The sequence below is a fragment of the Xenopus laevis genome, chromosome 7S, assembly GCF_017654675.1.
Source record: "Xenopus laevis strain J_2021 chromosome 7S, Xenopus_laevis_v10.1, whole genome shotgun sequence".
NCBI lineage: Eukaryota > Metazoa > Chordata > Amphibia > Anura > Pipidae > Xenopus > Xenopus laevis.
Window position 1 is genome coordinate 80,927,215 of NC_054384.1, and position 12,827 is coordinate 80,940,041.

Consider the following 12,827-nt stretch of genomic DNA (forward strand, 5'->3'; position numbering starts at 1 on the left):
GAGATGCCTTATAAATTGGTGGGACTACAATTAAAAAATGTAAAATGCAGGAAAACTTAAAATCAGGGGACCTAAAGTTTCAGCTTCTCAATAGCAGCAATGATCCAGGACTTCAAACTTGTCACAGGGTGTCACCATCTTGGAAAGTATCTGTGACACTCACATGCTCAATGGGCTCTGAGGAGCTGTTGAGAAGCTAAGCTTAGGGGTTGTCACAAATTATCCAGCAGAAAATGAGGTTGGCCTGTAATATAAGCTAATGCTACAGGGCTGATTATTAAATTCTGATGCTAATTTCACTAGTTTCTTTGCTGCCATGTAGTAATTATCCATACTAATTACTAATCAGCCTTATTCGGTGAAATTTATATTCTATGGGGCCGATTCACTAACTTTGAGTGAAGGATTCGAAGTAAAAAAACTTCAAATTTTGAAGTGTTTTTTGGGCTACTTCGACCATCGAATGGCCTACTTCGACCTTTGACTACGACTTCGAATCGAAGGATTCGAACTAAAAATCGTTCTACTATTCAACCATTCGATAATCTAAGTTATGTCTCTTTAAAAAAAACTTTGACCCCCTAGTTCGCCATCTAAAACCTACCGAACTCAATGTTAGCCTATGGGGAAGGTCCCCATAGGCTTTCCTACATTTTTTTGATCAAACGATTCGAAGGATTTAATCGTTCGATCGAAGCAATAATCCTTCGATCGTTCGATCGTACTATCTGCGCTAAATCCTTCGACTTCGATATTCGAAGTCAAAGGATTTTAATTCCAGTTGAATATTGAGGGTTAATTAACCCTCGATATTCGACCCTTGGTGAATCGGCCCCCAAGTGTACTGTATATTGTGAGTCGGTCCCTTAGCTCAGTAACTGACAGCACCAAGGAGCACGTGCAGTGAATCAGTAGAAAAGAAGATGGGGAGCTACTGGGGCATCTTTGGAGACACAGATCTTTACTGCTAAAGGGCTGTGGTTGACTTGGGCTGGTACAGAAGCACAAAACATAATATACAACATTTCTAGGCTACTTCTTTAGTTTAACTTTCCTTGTCCTTTAATATCCAGGTTTCACTGTACTTATACAGTATTGACTGCAGATATATTTAGGGGCATGTTCATTTGGTATAAACAGATATGGGGAAGCTCTACCCTGAAATCTGCAGAAAAACTACTTACTGCTACACAGGTCTCCAAATATATAGTAGCATTGCTCAGAGAAGGTGATTTTGTTCACTGTGTGCCTGAGGTAGCCATGTTTCAACATGCTGCTGGCATACTTCCTGGCCTCTCTGCGTTCTTTGAAGCCTTCAACATGTGTGTAGAGCCAGTCCACAATGTCAGCTCCTGTAGGCAACAGATATTATAGAGGTCACTTACTACGGAAAGGCAACGATCAATAAATTGGTGCAACTTAACATTTTTTTTAGTACACAATGCAACATTATTTGCTAGAATGCCAGCCTAATCGCATCTGCCATGAACTGGTGTAGGCTTTTTGTGCCAAATGAAAAAGTGCAAATAGTTGCACCAGTTGGCAAAATGTGGGTCACACCTGGGTATCTGCACGAACTTCAATTGTATGAGTGGCAAGTGGCACATCACTGAGTACCAATAAGTACTACAAGCCAAGGGGGCTCTGTACTTAATGCCAGGTTAAGGCAAGTGTTAGAAGTAGGAATCTACTTCTGTGTTATTTTGCTTATTTATTAAAAAGGCTTTATCTTAAAGGAGAAGGAAAGACTTGGTGCACTTGGGGGTGCCAAATGTTAGGCACCCCCAAGTGATTGTATCGACTTACCTGAAACCCCGGGCTGGTGCTCCTATCAGCAGAAAACTGCACTGGCCTGGGGTTATTCCAGTGAACACCATGGAACGATCCTCTTTCGGCGTCTTTATTCTTCAAATGACCAGGGGCAAACGCATGCACAGTTGAATGAAATAGTCGACTTTTTAGTTAAAGTTCGGCTTTTCGTTCTACTGCGCATGTGCAGCCACACTAAGGAAAGAGGAAAACGGAAGAACATCACTCCGTGGTGTTCACTGGAATAACCCCGGGTCGGAGCAGTTTCCTGCTGATAGGAGCCCGGGGTTTCAGGTAAGTAACTACAATCACTTGCGGGTTCCTAACATTCGGCACCCCCAAGTGCACCAAGCCTTTCCTTCTGCTTTAAAAGGATGTTATACTGTCAAATGCAGAATTTAGAAAAATCTTTTTTTTTTCCCATTCCTTTTATTTTTTTGCTGTTTTTATTAGTTGGTTGGATTTGGTTCTACTGTATTTGAATGGACTTTTGGAAATGTGTAAGTAATAAGAATACTTTTCAAATCTTTCATATAAAAATTTGTCATGAAAATATTATGTTTGCTCTTTAAGACAGCATAAGTAAACACTTGAAGGGGCAGTTTGCATTTTCTTTGAGTATCTTTGGATATTGATATACAGGCTAAAAGATAATGATAAGAAATGTAGGTGTTGGACCAACAGACTATTAATACTTCCATTGTGTAATAACAATATTTTACCACAGCAATATGTCTAAAAGGGAACGTTTCCAATGGAGCACACAGACACAGACAATTCTCCTATGGATATAAAATAGAATAGTAAAATTCCATGCTCAAAGACCACACGCTGAATAATTACACAAGTTTAGGGGTGTCTCTTAATATTTCAAATGTGCACAGTATTAAGAATTATGAACTTTGGCTGACTAAAATGCACATTAAGATATTTCTTGAATACAATGAGTATGCAGCTGACTTTCAGGGGTAAAATGTAATAAATAAATAAATATATATATATATATATATATATATATATATAATAAATAATATAATATTTTACTAGTATATGCTATTTTTAACTTTGGGAACCAAGCCCCAAAGCAGGTCCTGCATTCAACGATGTTGTCAACTCACCAATAACTGCATTGGATATTGTTATTTTTAACCACATGCGATCGCGGATCTCCAGGCCTGAATCAGGCAGCTGCATCACCTTTACTATAGTTGCCATGTCACTTTTTACAGACAATGGAGAATCTTCCTGCTCTGAAATAAAATGCCAAAATGCATGTTAGATATAGATTTGTAGGTGCTTAGCTAGATCACTCTCATGCACAAAGTCATGCAAGAGAAGCAATGCAGCCATTTCCCCAAAAAGGAAGGTTTATAATGTAGTATACAGCAAATAGGTTCAAAGTAAACCACTCAGAAAGATTAAGGTTTTGTCTTAAAAAAGTGCCGGAATATATATTTGTATCTGTACACGTCACTTATTATTTTTCTGAAAATGTACCTAGCAAGCATCTTGGGGGGGGGGGATTATTTATCAAAATCTGAAAATTTCTGATCATTTTCTGAAAAATACTCTGACCAAATCCACATTGATTTTTTCCCCTTATTTATCAATACATTTTCCCAATAATTTCGTGTGCGGGAAAAAACTCAATAAAAGTGGGAAAAAATTTGAATCGTACACATTTTTCTGGATTATTTCCTGAAAACCATAATATCTTCGGATTATTGCACAAAACCCATCGCAGATGAGGATAACTTTGGGACTTCTCCCATTAACTTCTACATGAACTCGGCAGGTCTGAGTCATAGTACTTTTTTCCCCCAGAATTTTAACACCCTCTGGGTTTAATAGATTCTGAAAATTTAGCTTTCTATAATAAAAAAAAATCTTTTCAGGTTTTTGGCATTTAGACTTTAATAAATAACCCAAAGATATCAATCAGCTGTGAAGAACGTGAGGTTAATAATAGGAAGGAAAGTATCTACCACCACACCATGACATGACAACAGTGTCAAAAATCAAAGAGAAGGGTCTATTGGTTAGGTAAAATTATATAATTATGCTTCCCTAGCAGACTTCAAAAAGAAAGAGACCCTACTCATCAGGGATTGTCTTTTCTTTGATAAGGTATAAAGGGAAAATAAACAGTGATCATGTCATCCTGGAAAACCAGTTGACCATGATAATTAAAACAGAAATTGACTCTGTGGCTTATTTCAGTCATCTCTGTTATCAGGCAATCTTCAAGTGTTATGCCTTCATTTAATGTAATCTGCTATTCATCAAGTGTTCTCTAAATTAAGGTATGTCAAACCCAAGTACTTCCAGCTGCTGTGAAATAAATCTCCTGGAATCTTAGAAGCACTTAGAGCTGTTACAGACGAGCATTTTTAGCTGTGCTCCCCTGCGTTCCAGTTTCATGCGTTCAGCCGCAGGAGTAGACGCACTGAATTCTTTTCAATGGGGCTGTACTCACACAGACGCATGTAAGCGCCGAACGAAGGAAAAATGCAACATGCTGCGTCCCAACCTGTGTTCGGCGCTTACATGCGTCTGTGTGAATACAGCCCCACTGAAAAGAATTCAGTGCGTCTACTCCTGCGCTTCCCTGAGGCTGAACGCATGAAATTGGAACGCAGGGGAGCGCAGCTAAAAATGCTTGTCTGTAAGAGACCTTAGACTGCACTGCACAGCTACTGAAGGCTTTCACTGTATTTGCATGATGTACATTTACACTCTACATTGGTCCACTGGATTTGGAAAAACTGATTTTGGCAGGAAGTGCCATTAACAGATAAAATAAAATCAAAGCAGAACACACTACATATGCAGATTATTGAGGCTGCCAGACATGGAATCACACCTGCTGCCTAGTTAACTGGAAAGCTATTTGGTTTGGGTGGGGTAAGGCTGTACACTGCTGCCCCATAGCAGGATGGGTCCTGCTAACAGTGGGGGGCTGCAGTGTGACTTACTTTCCGACTCAGATTTAGAGCTTGTTAATGAGGAGCTGGTGCATGTGATGATGCTCATGGAGGGGCTCATACCGTAACGGGGGTATGTTCCCGTCAAGGCTGAGGTATGAGTGATCCAAGCAGCTGGGTCTATCGGCCTCACAGGTTCCGCTGCAACCAGGAAAAGAAGAAGTATTAGTTATTAAGCAATGCTACCATCATGCAGGAGACATTTGCATGCTCAATATTCTAAGCTGCAGATATATGAAAATAGAAAGTTTACCTTTTATGCTGTAAATATAATGTTTAGTATTCTGAATGTCTCTCACACTTAGAGGCAGCCAGGTACAATCTACCTTATATTAAAGGACCAGGCATTTTAAAATGCAATCATTTCCTAAATCTGGCTTGAAATATCAGTAAGGCAGAACATGTATTCCATCTACAGTTAGGGAATAAACAGTATAAAGTACTTTGGCCATACGGTAAAATACCTCCGCTCCCTGCCATCGCACCAAACTAGCACTCATAAAAGTTCTAAAGAATGCTGCCATTTTTTCATATATTTCTCCATGACTGGCAAGCTTAACCCAATCATATGAATCTACCCATCAATGTATGACGCCTGGGTACAGAGCACTTGAAGAAACATTTGCTGTGATCTGAATAAAAAGCATCAAAACTACTGCACGTTGCTGATCATGTGAGTGCCATTTGGACTATGGTTTAATGGACCATGAAATAAATATTAATGGTATTAACAGCTAGGTCTCGCCTCACTTACCCCGAGGGATGGTGAAATAGCTTCTAGGTGTTGGATCCCAGCATTTTGCCACGGTCAGACTGATTGGCCTGCAAATGTATATTAAAAGAACTGTTAATGTTGCTCTGAAATGCTTATCGTTATCGCTTATGCATACTGTGCTATCATGGCCACCCCACTGATAAAGCCAGACTCTTTATAAATCAATGGTATTTGAGCTGCTGAAGCCAACAGTTTTACATGGGCAAGTATGTTACTGGTTTTTTAATGGTAATTCAAATCAATGTCAAATGGCCCTTTATTTTCTTTTGAGATACACTTTTAAAAAAATGAAATAATTAGATTTTTGCATTTACTGCAGTGTACCACATTATGAATAAAAAAGGCAAGAAATGTGCTTTAGGTCACTAACTGCAAATCTGGCATTGCTTTAAATACATTTGCAGCACTTTTTATTTTTTTTACTTGCTTTACTTTACTTTACTTAATGACACTAATGAATTACCCCCGAAAATGAAGCACTCACCCTGGCTTTGAGACAATTTCCCGTAGGACTCTCACTGCATCATCATTACTCATGTTTTCAAAGTTGACATCATTCACCTGCAAGATTGAAGAAATATATTCTTAGTACAGCATAACCCAAGAGAGTCAGATAAAGGGCTGCCCTTGAGTTATCAATTCACTTGCTCCTGAAAGAATCCTGAATTCTACACCTATATCTGAGTCACTTTGCAGCTTTGAACTGCATGTGATCACTAACAACCACCCTTCATAATGGATCTATCAAAAAATGGTGTGCGCAAGGCTGCTTCCTGGGCATCCGTTTTCAGAGGTCAAATTAAATATTTTGAAAGCAACATGGTACAGGTATTGGACCTGTTATCCAGTATGCTCGGGACCTGGGTTTTCTTGATAATGAATCTTTCTGTAATTTGGATCTTCTTACCTTAAGTTAACTAGAAGATCATGCAAACATTAAATAACCCAATAGGCTGGTTTTGCTTCCAAAAATGATTAATTACATTTTAGTTTGGATCAAGTACAAGGTATTGTTTTATTATTACAGAGAAAAATGAAATCATTTTTAAACATTTGGATTATTTGATTATAATAGAGTCTATGGGAGACAACCTTTTCCGTAATTCCGAGCTTTCTGGATCATGGGTTTCTGGATAATGGATCCCATACCTGTACTTGTAATAATGAGCTTTGCAGGGGCACAGCCATATGAATTGCACGAGTTGTCTGTGAATCTTAGCAACGTTAATGTAGTAATGTAGGCCAGTGACCAAATACTGGTCCATCTGAATCCCAGTACAAGTAAGAGTAAATCTAATTGGCTGTAGTAACTGTAGTTTGTGGAAAATCCAAAAATATGAGACCAAGGGCTGGAACTTTTCATACCAATGTCTACCTGTGTATGGGAAACTCTGATAAGTGAACCCCACAAGTCTCCGCTAACATTTGCTTACTTTATGCTCTGTTTGTAAAAGTATACACAGTATCTACTGGTTATCTAATAACTATCTATATAATAATCTAATAAAGTTACTGGGGGTTATTTATTAAATCAAACATTAAAGAACTTGGTGCACTATTATAAATGCACCATTATAAATCAAAAAAGAAAAAAATATCCAAAACAATTTATTGAACGGAGAAAAATACTCACAGTTCACCCCAGTCCATGGGTGCAAAAATCTGGAACAGCAAAAAGTTGTGAGTTTTCCCCAAAAGTACAGACCAAAATTATAATAAAAATTCAAATAATTTATTAGGACATACAGGTGACCGCCTAATGTGTTTCGTGCCTACTGGGGCACTTACTCATAGGCTATGAGTAAGCCTATGAGTAAGTGCCTATGAGTAAGTGCCCCAGTAGGCACGAAACACATTAGGCAGTCACCTGTATGTCCTAATAAATTATTTGAATTTTTATTATAGTTTTGGTCTTTACTTTTGGGGAAAACTCACAACTTTTTGCTGTTCCAGGTTATTTATTATTGGCCTTTCAAGGGGAAAACTAAATTTTTTTGTAGAAAAAAAAAACCTCCCATTTATTAATACCTGAGGTACTCCAACTTAGACCTCAGGTATTCAGGCGTCAAACTGAAAACGGTATTCAGATTTTTTTTTTTACGATTTGATCGGGTTTCCCCGCACAAGAAATTTTTGGAGAATGGATTGATAAATAAGGGGGGGAAAATCTGTGCAGATTTGGTGAGAGTCGTTTTTAGAAAATTCTGAGAAATTTTAGATACCCCTAAGGGTATCGCTACAAAAACTCCATATGCTATGATATCAAATTGCATTAGTGCATATGGTCATGCAGCAGTGAAACTAAAATGCAAACTACTGTAAAATATATTATACAACTTGCCTAATTTTTATTGGCCATATAACAATATACTGTACCTGCAGTAGCATATCTCCAGGTTCAATACGCCCATCCGCTGCTACAGCTCCTCCTTTCATTATAGACCCAATATAAATCCCACCATCCCCACGATCATTGCTCTGTCCAACAATGCTGATGCCTAAAAAGTTGTACTTCTCTGTTACAGAGTAAAAAGAATCATAAGAATCAGTACAATTAGTATATAGTTTATTAAATACATAATAAACAAAACACAGTATTTATAAAACGGCAACTTATTCCTGTTTCTTCTGCATTCAATCTTTATTTAAACCATTATGAACAAACCCTTAAATTATAATGACTGGATACATTTACATCAGCTGTTTGATTTCTTGAAGGCATTCCAAGGGTAAGGGCACACCTGGAGATTCGGGGAGATTTAGTCACCCGGTGACTAATCGCTTCTTCTGTGGGGAAACTAATCACCCCGAACTGCTTCCCCGTGCTTTTCATTGAAGAAGACAGAAGCCACGGGGAAGCAGTTTGGGGAGATTAGTTGCCCCAAAGAAGAGGCGAATAGTCGCCGGGCGACTAAATCTCCCCGAATCTCCAGGTGTGCCCTTACCCTAAATGTGTGCCAATCGGAAAATGTGCCATTCATAAAGAAGCCACCCTTTGTTTTATAAGTGATTTGGTTGTTTGTTTTGAAACACTGGAGGAAAATTGTATTGGGGTTTAATTCCAGCTGGGGCAAGACGTTTGTATGTTCTCCCCATGTCTGTGTGGGCTCACCCAAAAACAGGCAGGCTAATTGGTTGCTTATGCAATTCACAGAAGAAAAGATTATTGGAACAGAGAACTGAAGCAAGCAGGAATATCCCTTACGTGTTTATTCAAATATAACACTTTGGGGGCAAGCCCCATATCAGACATATGATAAATGATGATATAATATATATCATAGTGGGGCTTACTTATAAACACTGGGCAAATTTGCACCTGGGTAGTAACCCATAGCAACCAATCAGCGATTAGATTTTTCCAGCCAGCTGCAAGGAAAACAATGAAAGCAAACACCTGCTTGGTTGCTGTGGGTAACTGCCCAGGTGCAAATTTGCCCAGTGTTTATAAATGACCCCCAGTGTGTTAAAGGAGAAGGAAACCTAGTCGGAGCAAAAACCCTCCCCCCCTCCAGTGTGTTGCCCACCGTCCCTCCTCCCCCCTGGCCTACCCGTCCCACTGGGCAAATGCCCCTAACTTGTTACTTACCCTTCTGCGCAGGTCCAGTCCACGGAGTTCACAGGCACCATCTTCTTCCACGCGATCTTCTTCCTGCTTTGAACTGCATTTTGGCGCATGCGCAGTAGGAGCATTTCGCCGGTACGGATCTACTGAGCATGCGCCAAAAGTCACGAAGTTTTCCGATTTCAATTCGTGACTTTTGTCGCATGCGCAGTAGATCGTACCGGCGAAATGCTCCTACTGCGCATGCGCCGGTCAAAGCAGGAAGAAGATCGCTTGGAAGAAGATGGCGTCGGTGAACTCCGTAGACTGGACCTGCGCAGAAGGGTTAGTAACAAGTTAGGGGCATTTGCCCAGCGGGACGGGTAGGCCAGGGGGAGAAGGGAGGGTGGGCAACACACGGGAGGGGGGAGGGTTTTTGCGCCGACTAGGTTTCCTTCTCCTTTAAGGTTATAGGGACCTAGATTTTAGGCTCCACTGGGAAAGAGACTATTAGACATGATGTATAATGTATGTAAAGTGCTGCAGAATATGTCAGCGCTATATGAAAGAGCTGTAGAAGCTCTAGTAAGTATCTACAATAATTTGGTCTCCATGGTAACTATGATATATTAGAATATTTTCTTGGCTTCTCACAAAAGACAAGTTTATAGAATCATTGCAAATGAGTCGCAGCATCATTCACAGCCGCAGTGAAACGGCTTATCAGAGCTGGGATTGCAGGGGAAAAATATAGAATGAGATTCTTTTGAAAAGAGCTTGCTAGTTCACACATAACATTTAAAATCTTGTTCAAAGATCCAGAAGGCTGGTGTTTCTCCCACTGATGTTACTGCTGGAATCTAATATAGAGGCAAACTGTATATCTATCAAAGTCAGTGATTACTCAGCAAGTCCAGTCGCTCTAGATCTACTTCTGCTAGATATACCATGACTTGGATGAATGAAAATCTTCACAGACATATCAAAGTCAAAGTTGTCTTGCAAGCCGCTCGCCAACAAATCACATAGGGAGGAGGGCCGACTACAGAACCATTCAGTAAGCTAGACAAAAGTATGTGCAAATTGTGATCAAAATATTGTGATACAAAAAAGCTGTATATTATGTTCTGGGCTTCTGTATCATTTCAGAGCAACCACCGCTCTTTAGCAGGGAAGATCTGTGCCTCTGAAATGCCCCCAGTAATTCCCCATCTTCTTTTCTGCTGATCCACTGCACATGCTCTGTGCGGCTGTCACTTACTTTTAGGGCTTAGTTCTGTGGTACAACACATACACTTACCCATATTTAGTATTACTGTGATGATGTTCAGGGACATGGTTGAGTCTGTGATGCTGCTGAAGGATGAGGACTGTAAGAGAACACCAGGAAACACTTGAAAAAGGAACATCTGGTTTACATTCTTAAGAACAAACATACTAAGGGCTGTTGGTTTTACTCTTCCATACTTACCACTTTCTCATTAAGGGGAATGTTTACAAAAGGGTGAACACACATGCCACAGTTTCATTAATACATCTGCTCAATGTGCCTGCACCCAGGCTGACGCAGTGGTTCTAGGGCAGGCACAGAAGAACACTGATTTAAGCATAGGGGCTGTTTCATGGCCAGCATTTATTTGAGAATCAGCCCAGCTGAGAAGGAGAAGATAGGAGAAGAAGTACAGAAATCATATGGAATATATTTAAAGTAATTAGGGAATTAGTGGAAAAAAATAAACAAAAGATAAAGAGGCAAGAGACCTGTGCAAACTGGTAGTGAGGAGAGGAAGAAGGGTAGGAAAAGCTGTGGAGTGCAAGCCAGGAAAGAAAGGCAGATATAAAAAGGCAGAGAGGAGAGAAAACGCATAGAAATAGAAGAAATGGAGTAGTAGATAGAACTGGAGGGAAAATGGGAGTGACATTGCCTTGCATAAACATTTGGAAGCCATATTGTGGCTTCAAAAATATACAGGGAAACATCAATTTTACATAACTAAATTTGAACCCAAGCTTTCCTGCATTTTACACCATTTTTTGTAGTCCAACCAAATATATAATGCACTGTCCTGATTTTACAGTTTCCCAGATCTTGCACCAGGTTTTCTGGTTGCCTGAAAAATGTAAAATGTGGGTTCAACTGTATATCTGTCTATCCGTTGTGAAAAGTAATAATTGCTTAAGAGCTGCTGAATCGTGTTTGGGGGGGCACAAATAAAGAGTAGACAAAGGGGACCCAATATAGCATTCACTGTCTTCGTTTTCCCATTTAAAGGGTGGCAAATATTTTTCTCATTAACCTAAATGAATGACACTGGTCACACGTTTCTACTCTAAATATACCATAACTTACTCGATCAACCTGACGCATCTTTTGCTTCCGTCGTCGCCGTTTGTGTTTGCGGATAAGTCTAGAAGATGTGCTCTGTTCTGTGGAGCTGCTTAACCTACAATTAACAACATTAAACTAGTCAGTGGCGAACAGATTCATATATTGCTTGTGATGGATCCTGTAGAGAAGCACATTTTATTATCAACCACGGAGAGAGCACTAATGCCCACGTCCTTGGTTTTTTCTAAGCCTAACAACAACATAACATGTGGATTTGTCTCCTGAGAATTATGGTGTGAAACAAATATGAAGCAACTTTTCACGTCATCCAAAGAGCTCTTACCTACTGGCCTTTGTTATCATTCAAGGTTTGTGGAATTAGCACCTTGAATGTACAGTAACCACAAGACCATGCACTGAAAGTGCACTTGGGCCAAACCGAAGGTGCGGCACAATGTCTGTTTTCCATTTCATATGCTAAAATAGCGCAGGTAAAATATTCGTGCTGCAGCTACAGTCTGGCCCAAATGGGTTCCATTTTTGGCAACTGAATTCGCCAGTGAATGCTCCGCCACACTTTGCCTGTAGTAAATTCATTACCTCTACGTTAATTCACTAAAATGAGAAGTTGCGTCTCTATAGCCAAACCCTGGCAAAGTTTTGCTAGTGTTAATTCGTCAGCGCAAGCAAAGAAAGCGATCTTTCGCTAGCGTTCATTTCTGCCTTCATCCAAGGAAGCAAAATACAGAGAAAATAGATCCTCTAATGCCCTAGACATGAGCCCATCCTACAACAAATGTGGCATGCCCCTCAAATGGCTGGGAAAGAAATGTTAACACAAAGTGCTATTTTTACAACTTTTATGACTTTCTGGCATACAGGATATGATGTAACTGACACTGACTCAATCTTATGTCAGTGACATCATATCATTTGCATGAGCGAAGATTCACCTGGCAATAGGGTGCAAAATTATATTTCGCTAGCAAATTGTCCTGTGGATGATATTTCTGGCTAATTTTCACTAGTGACGGCCACTTCGCCCTTTAGTAAATCTGCCCCATTGTATCTAGAGTGAACAAGGGCTAGTGCTATGAACCAGTAAATACAATCTGAATTGCTTTGTTATAATAGTGCACAATATTGGGTTAATAAACCAATGAAAAAGTAGAAGCTGCAAGCAAAGGAGAGTAAGGATGATATGAGAAAAAAAAAACATTCTTATAGTTTTCTGTCTTTCAGCTATTAAATGATCTAGTAACCCATTACATTATTATTGTATTTTAGTCTTTACCAGTATACTTATATACCAAAACATCATAATTTGAGTGAAGAAACAGAAACAAAACTGCTAAATGCCTCACCTGAAATTATCAGTGGAGCAGG

The 12,827-nt window shown here is 39.5% G+C and overlaps 1 protein-coding gene across 6 annotated transcripts in view; it reads right to left on the reverse strand.

Annotated features, from left to right (window-relative positions):
* The window catches only part of LOC108697641 (segment polarity protein dishevelled homolog DVL-1), a 72,921-nt gene that overhangs the window by 6,475 nt on the left and 53,619 nt on the right, over positions 1-12,827 (reverse strand). For 3 of the 6 annotated variants that reach the window (XM_018227885.2, XM_041571438.1, XM_041571439.1), the window contains 8 exons: positions 11,463-11,556; positions 10,413-10,482; positions 7,945-8,084; positions 6,053-6,129; positions 5,548-5,615; positions 4,785-4,934; positions 2,928-3,059; positions 1,185-1,352 (listed from right to left, as the gene is read on the reverse strand). In XM_018227885.2, the coding sequence (XP_018083374.1) occupies positions 1,185-1,352; positions 2,928-3,059; positions 4,785-4,934; positions 5,548-5,615; positions 6,053-6,129; positions 7,945-8,084; positions 10,413-10,482; positions 11,463-11,556 (899 nt within the window). The remainder of the gene's footprint in view (positions 1-1,184; positions 1,353-2,927; positions 3,060-4,784; positions 4,935-5,547; positions 5,616-6,052; positions 6,130-7,944; positions 8,085-10,412; positions 10,483-11,462; positions 11,557-12,827) is intronic. The other 3 variants (XM_041571435.1, XM_041571437.1, XM_041571436.1) reach the window with 3 other exon arrangements.